Source organism: Psammomys obesus, unplaced genomic scaffold, assembly GCF_907164565.1.
Source record: "Psammomys obesus unplaced genomic scaffold, mPsaObe1.curated_primary_1811, whole genome shotgun sequence".
Classification (NCBI taxonomy): Eukaryota; Metazoa; Chordata; class Mammalia; order Rodentia; family Muridae; genus Psammomys; species Psammomys obesus.
The window spans coordinates 16,044,304-16,051,673 of record NW_026596091.1 but is presented as its reverse complement, the minus strand read 5'-3'; the positions used below and the strand labels follow the sequence as shown (position 1 = coordinate 16,051,673).

At 43.4% G+C, this 7,370-nt stretch overlaps 2 protein-coding genes across 4 annotated transcripts in view; both read right to left on the bottom strand.

The window, feature by feature from the left end:
* Positions 1 to 7,370, bottom strand: part of Poc1b (POC1 centriolar protein B) — a 134,181-nt gene that overhangs the window by 98,906 nt on the left and 27,905 nt on the right. For 2 of the 3 annotated variants that reach the window (XM_055627773.1, XM_055627774.1), the window contains exon 2: positions 6,855 to 6,939. The exons of the other annotated variant lie outside the window; for it this stretch is intronic. In XM_055627773.1, coding sequence (XP_055483748.1) covers positions 6,855 to 6,939 — 85 coding nt within the window. The remainder of the gene's footprint in view (positions 1 to 6,854; positions 6,940 to 7,370) is intronic. 3 annotated transcript variants of the gene reach the window in all.
* On the bottom strand, positions 1,099 to 6,572 carry Galnt4 (polypeptide N-acetylgalactosaminyltransferase 4). Its single transcript, XM_055627772.1, has one exon. The coding sequence runs from the start codon at positions 6,309 to 6,311 to the stop codon at positions 4,575 to 4,577; it is 1,737 nt and encodes a 578-aa protein (XP_055483747.1). The 5' UTR covers positions 6,312 to 6,572; the 3' UTR covers positions 1,099 to 4,574.

Genomic DNA, 7,370 nt, shown 5'->3' with positions numbered 1-7,370 from the left:
ATCTGTTTTGTTCTCTTGTACATGTATATTTAGAGCACATGATAGCATCTTGCACACAGAAGCATGAACTAAAGGGTTCTTGGGTCAACAGTCCCTCCCTTTCCCCTTCTGAACAGGTTAGGGAACTGCAAACAAATGACTTAGAATGCTGAGCAGACCGTAAGGGATATCTCTTAGCTATTAAGTGCTATCATGTCGTGCCTAGCCTGGCAAGCCATAAAGCTGAGCAGAAGGAAAAAAGTGTATCTGATTATTATTAGCAATTAGAAGGATGTTCTCGTTGTCCATTCTGTGGTACAGCTGATATGACTAAGGCATTTGTTCCCCCTTTTGTATTCTCCACCTTCCAGGCAAAGGGATAGACTGTAGGTTCTCAGAATTTCTAGGAAAAACTGATATAAACTGACTTTTTACCTTCCACCTAATACTAAGCTGCATGGTTAACACATTCATTACAAAAATTCTCTTCTTTGGGAAGCCTGGAATTTCCCAGCCTCTTTTCTTGTCCACAAGTACATTTTAAATTGAGATAAAATTCACATACTATAAGCCCTACCCTTTACTGCACAATTCAGTATTTTGCACCAAGTGGAATCACTCAATCCAGAATATTCTCATGACACCACTTTTCTTCCCTTTAACCCGGAAAAGAAAAATTCTCCATTAGCAAGCCATTCTCTAGTTTCTCCCTCTCCAAAGCCCTGGCAACCACGAATGTACTGCATACAGTGTGTTCAGTCTTCCTCTTTACATTCATGAGACTGAGACACACAGATAACACGTGATTTACAAAGTTAAGAGTCAACTTGGAGATTGAGCATTTGCTATTATTATTATTATTATTATTATTATTATTATTATTATTTTGTCAGCTTGACATAATCTGGAGTCACCTGGGAAGAAAGAGCCTCAGTTGAAGATCTACAAGCATGCAGGGCATTTGATAAGAGGTAGAGCAAGAGGATCAGAAGTTCAAGGTCATCTTTGGCTGCATAGCAAATCTGAGAACAATCTGGGATTCATGGGACCCCATCTCAAAAAAAAAAAAAATCACACATGATAAAAAATCACACGATACTGGTGGAAAGCGGCTGCACTGGCGGACACAGGAAGAGTAAGGCTGCATGGTTGAGGGGACAAGTATCTTGAAAGGAGAAGTGCCCACATGCCCAGGGAACCACCTGTTCCTTGTATATCAACTAAATGGGTCCCAGAGATGCTTGTCACTTCCGTTTGCCTGCTAAAGTTAAGGCATAACTGTGCTGACACTGCCTCCTTCCTGGTTAATGGCCTCTTACATGGTCAGGGAGGAAGTCTGATTTTTTAGACTCTGTCTGAACTTTCAAATAAGTAAACCAATTTATTTAGTTATATAAATAGTTTATGTAACTATCATACTACATCCTAAATGTGTACATGTGAACACTAATTCTATAGACGAAAATCATCAGAATCCCTTTGCAAAGATGAGGCATACATTTATTGCACGCCTTCATCAAGATTACAAAAACCATTAACAAAAAGAAACAGTCACTGTTCCAAAGATATAAGTCTGAACCTTGGCTTTGTGCTCATTCAAAAATATTGTTAAAGCAGCAATTCCAAAAGACAAGTCAAATCTAAATTTTATTCATTAAAACTGAGACAATGAAATAACTAAGAGTAGACAACTTGAAAAGAAATCTGTCTTTTGCCTGGAATATTTCAATCTGCTAATATCAACGCATAGGCAAGAACATACTACTAGCTGAATAAACACACTTTCCCTTACAAACAAGTAATTTAAAGTTATAGAATTCCTTCTGATGACTACATTATCATCTTTAAAATAAAAACAACGACTAAGATTCTTATGTAGATAATCTATTCACAGGACTGGTCAGTAAACAACAAAATGGAATCTCCTTGCTCATCAAATATTTTCCTAACATTTAAACATATAAATTTGCTTACAAGGTCAGCCCCCAAATGTCTATAACAAAATAAAGAAATTAGGTAAGTGATGAAAAATGGAAATAAGTGAAAGAATATGGTATATTTTTCAAATGAAATTGGAACATGCCTACATATAAAACACAACTCTATTTTCCTTTGTTACATACAGTATTCTAAATTTTACTCTTCTGAATATAAATAAACTACCAGCCTAAAGAGGACTGGTGGGTCATGACCACATACATAGAGAAAAAGGTAAACACAGAATTAATATATATATGTTAGTCCTAAAAAACTCTTCTCTGTTTTGAGAGGGGACTCAAGATACTATATAAAAGTAATTTCAGTAGTCACTTCCAAATTTCATCCATTTTAATGCACTCTTGTGATGGGAAGGGGAGGCTGATCGGAACAAAAAGGCAAAAAGAAAAATTTTGCAAAAAAAAGTTTTTAAAAATAGTTTTTAAAAGGACATGACAAGGCAAGAGTGCACTTAGGAAAATTTCCTTCTTAATGAGCATTTTTATATATTCTCCTTAAATAAAATCCAGGGTCAGGCATTGCCCAAGTTTATCTAGACAAGCCTTTGATAAACTTTAAGGTTGCTGAATAACTTATGGAGAAGCAGGAACAGATTTTCATTCTAAGAGTCTGTGAGGAAAAAAAAAAGTCACAAGTATACACAAACTTTAATGTTTTGAAATGGTCATCCTAAACAATTTACTTAAATTCAGAGTTTATAATCCCTCTCTCCATCCAAGCTCTTAAGTGAAGACTGAAACAATCTTTTTTTGAATTCCTGTGGGCTCCTTCTCTATGGAGCATGTGTTTTTGTCAAAAATCTGAGACTCACTCCCAATTTTTGGCCTGTGATTTCTGGAAAAATGTTAGTAAGGAACCAGTAAAAATGTCTTAAAACATGCTTACTTCTGAAATAATTTAGTTTGGAAAATACTTATATTTTTAGTCAAAGAATTGCTTTGAAAGTTTACAATTTTTAAAAACAAGATCAGTTCAACAATTGTCAAAATAAAATAACCATAACTACAATACCATCCACTGAGAAACACACCACTTCAGGGGAGCTTAGTTCACATAAGTGTGAAAATCGCTTTTCCATCTTCAAAACTGAACACTGCCCATTATGTTAAAAGACACAAAAGTGTTCCTAGAAATCGCATGGTGGGTGAACGGGGGACAGGAGGGATATATGATTGGACTGTAGATGGACATAGATCCTCAAAAAGCAATCTAGCAATTCAGAATGGAAAACTGAGGCCCAAGAAAGACAAACTAAACCTAGGTCCTCCTCCCAGTGAGTCCTTTGTTCACTCACAGTAAGGGTTGCTGAGAGTGCCAGCTGCCAGGTGCTGACCATGAGCTTAAAGGCAGCCATCAACAATTACCAAGAGGCCTGTTTTCCCCCTTGCAATCTAGAAATAAATCCTCCAAATTTCCTGGTTAGGAAGAACTCTTGGGGGAGTGGAACAATCTTTGCAGGACTGGGCCCACTTTCAGTTTCACACATTTCAGTAAACACATTTGGGGTCAAGCTTCAGAGAGGTCTCAATTGTGTTTACTTTAAAAGTATTAACAAAGGGAGGCTCAGTATTCTGAATGAGTCCCATTCTAGTACATTCACAACTTAAGGAAGTGCAACCAGAAAATGCCCTATATTCACAAATAAGTTCACAGAGCCAGTGATGTGATGTATTGCTATACAGGTCAGTTCAGCCCAACAGCTCACGGTTACAAAGAACAGGATGTGAATGTCTCACAATCTCCTTTTAACCTGAGTCTAGTTTTCTGATATACCTGTCTGTCAAAAAAGACCCCCCACCACCTGTGGTGGCACACATCTGTAATCCCTGTATTTGGGAGATGGAAGCAAAACTCAAGAGCTCAAGGCTAGCCTGGGATGCCTAAGATCTCTCTCAAAAAAAAAAAAAAAAAAAAAAAAAGATCTCCAAACTTGCATTCAGATCAATACCCTCTTCCAATGAAACATATATCAACATCAGGCCTTTTTCTCCAGATCACATTTCTTCAACGTTTATTTCCTCAAAGAAAAATTAGTTTTTAAAAAACCTCAAATTTAATGTGCTGGGCTAAAGGAAATTCAAATACTATGTGATCAAAATAGTAATAGCTCTAATTATACATTCACACATTTTGATTTAAGAAAAAAAAAAAAAAGGACATGCAACGAATTTCCCTATCAGCATGAATCATATCCCATTTTGCTTGGACTTTTACATTCTTTAACATTAGTCTTACACTTAAATGTTTTGCGGTGCTGTGGATCAGATTTAGGCTCTTGCACATGCTGGGCACAGTCTACTGCTGAGATAACTCACAGCCCACATTTAAGTGTTTGGTGCATCTCAGTTCACAGCACCTTTCTTTAAAGTAGGAAACCATAGACAAAGCTTTTAAATAAAACAACCCAGGAGGAAAGAAGGCACTTTGAAATACTGAGTAGTGCTCTGTGTACCCAGTTTCAGATATCCCCAAATGAACCATGGCTTTCCAGAGTTCTTACAGACAGCTGCGGGGTGACTTCTGATAAAGTACAATCATCACCAAGGCACTTGGACTTCCCAGAAGCTGCAGTCAGCTCCCAAAAAGAAGCTGCTCTTCTATTTCTCAAACCTCCAGATCTGATTTTTATCAAGGGCGTCACATGTTTTCATCTGAACACTAGGTCGGCCTTCAGATGTTCGGTAAGCGCTGAGACACAGTCCTGTGTGAGGGTGAAAAACAGTCCCGTCTTCTCTGAAATGCCAAATGATGTTCACTGGAACAGGGAGCCCATCTTTGGGACAGTTCTGCATCCCCACGTAATCCTTATGTTCGGGGACCTCTGCACATAATTCAGTCACAGAATTAAATCTGATTTCTTTTTTTGAAGTGTATTCAAAGAATTGATTGCCTCCTTGACCGTGACATCCAAACAAAGAGAGGTTAGCACCTGTGGGGTTGTTGTCAGGAGCGTTATAATCTAAACACTCATTAGAGATGCCTATACTACGGACAGCTCCATGCCAGCCAGGTCTATCCTCCGGGACATGTAAGTTGGAAAACACGTTTTTCAAATACCAATCGAAGCTCTTACATTTCAGCCGTTCCCTCAGCAGCCTCCTTTCAGAAATATCACCATAGGCCTCTTTCCTCGCCGGCGGGTTTCGGTTATAGAAATGCTCTTTGTATTCATCCATCCATACTTCAGCTGCCCTAGCGGTATTCTGTAGGAAATTGGGGCGAGCATATGGCGCCCGCTTGGGAAACACGTGGCCCACGTGGGAACATGGGTGGATCTCCAGTTTGCCACCACACTGCCAAACCCGGAAAGACAGCTCAAGATTTTCGCCTCCCCAAACTTCCATCCCAGTGTCATAAGTTCCCAGGTACTGAAAATACTTCTTGCTGACAGCAAACAGTCCTCCTGCCATGGTGGGTGACCTGATGGGGTCGATTCTTGATGTCCGCCGGTCCCTTTCATGTTTGGGGACAGAATGCCACTGGAATGTTAAACGCCAGTCAAACCCACCAATCATGGGCTCCCCAGTCTGCATGTAGAATTCAAAAGTATTCCAATCAATAGTATCGATAACAGGACATACAATTGCTGTTTCATCACTACTAATCCTTTCCAAAAGTGGTTCCAACCAACCAGAGTTACACTCACAGTGACAATCCAGGAAAGTGAGGACATCCCCGGTGGCAAAAGTGGCCCCAATCAGGCGGGCCCGGACTAGGCCCTCTCTCTTATTGGTTCTAATTAAGCGAACTCTATCGAGATTGCTGATATAAGCTTCAAGCTGAGCCTTCAAATAAACTCTGTCACTTAAGTCATCGACCAAGATGATCTCCTTCAAAAGCACCGCAGGAGAAGTCTCTAAAACGCTGTGAATGGTTCGAAGCAGAGTGGACCAGGCCTCGTTATAGAAGGCGATGATGACGGAGGTGGTGGGAAGCGACCTGTACTGGAATTTCTTGGCTTTACACTCAGGCATTCTTTTATCCTCTATGTGGCGGTGCAGAGAGATCCTGTCACTGAGGTAAATGTTGATAGCATATCTCTCAATGAGTTCTTCTTGCTGCTTTAGTTCGCCCTCGTTGAGCTGGAGTTTGCTTGCTCTCCCCCATTCCCCAAGAGCACGGGAATTTGCAGGGGGCTTTATATAAAGAGGCTGAGACAAATCCTCTTCCCTGGTCTCAAGGTCTGAGAGGCGCCTTGGCCCCAGCTCCCTGGCATGGCCGGCTCCTGGAGAGGCATACAAAGTGGAGACTGAGAGCTCCACCAAGATATACGCCAGTGTTAAAAGCGCGAGCAGCAGGCAGCTCTTGCCTGCCCAAGTCCACCTCACGGCCATCCGGATCCTCGCGGGTCGTGCGTAGACTCGGCCACAGGAGCCAGCACGCGGGGGAAGTACAGCGGATCCCGCAGCTGGAGCTCCCAGCTCAGGTAGGGGCGAACTTCCGACCAGGTCCCTTCTTTCATGTAGGCGCTCGGCTCCTTCCCGGACACCGGAGTTTCCCAGGGGTCACTTGAGACCCCCTCGCCCCTCGGCCTCCGGTGCAGCTCAACTAGTCCGTCCCCACTTCCTCCTGCTCAGTCTCAGAACTTTTCACAAACTCTCCAGCCAATACTCCACCCTCCCTAGCCCGATCACAAACCCCTCCCCTTCCCACTCACTCCTCCTGGTGGTTAGTTCACGAAAGTTGTCTGTCAGGCCCAGACTGGCAGCGCCTATGTAGAGCAGAGGCCCGAGAATCCGGAGTGGCCCCTTGTGCGCCCCATCGCGCCTGACTCCCTCAGACAGGGTCTAAGGAAAGAAAGGCTTTGAGCCAAGTGAGCTTTGGTTACTATCACAAAAGGGAAAAAAAAAAATTAAGAAAGAAACAAAAAAACTTACCAAGTTGTTTGCAGTTGGGGCTGAAGTCCGCGGAGGTGATCGCAGCTTTGTGGCCTTTAAAATAACGTTCCAGAATCGGGTCCTCCTAGGATGGAAAGTTGTCAAGTTTGAAAGCAGCTGCAGAATTCCAACTCTCAGAGGTCAACGAAGCCTGTCCCCGGGGGCCGAAGAGGACTCCACAGTATCCACAGGCAGCAAAGGAGGCGCGGGCGTCACCTCTCCGCAGCAAGGCTCGGGCACTGGCCCTGGGCCTTCCGGAGGAACTCCCAGCCGGAGGGGACCCCAGCCGGAGGGGCCCCCAGCCGGAGGGGCCCCCAGCCGGAGGAGCTCCGAGGCTTGGGAACCCCCAGCCGGAGGAGCCCCCAGCCAGAGGAACCCCCAGCCGGAGGAACCCCCAGTCGGAGGAGCCCCCCTCTGAGGACACCCCCAGGCGGAGGAGCCCCAGGCGGAGGAACCCCCAGTCGGAGGGGCCGCCAGCCGGAGGAACCCCCAGCCTGAGGAGCCGCCAGCCGGAGG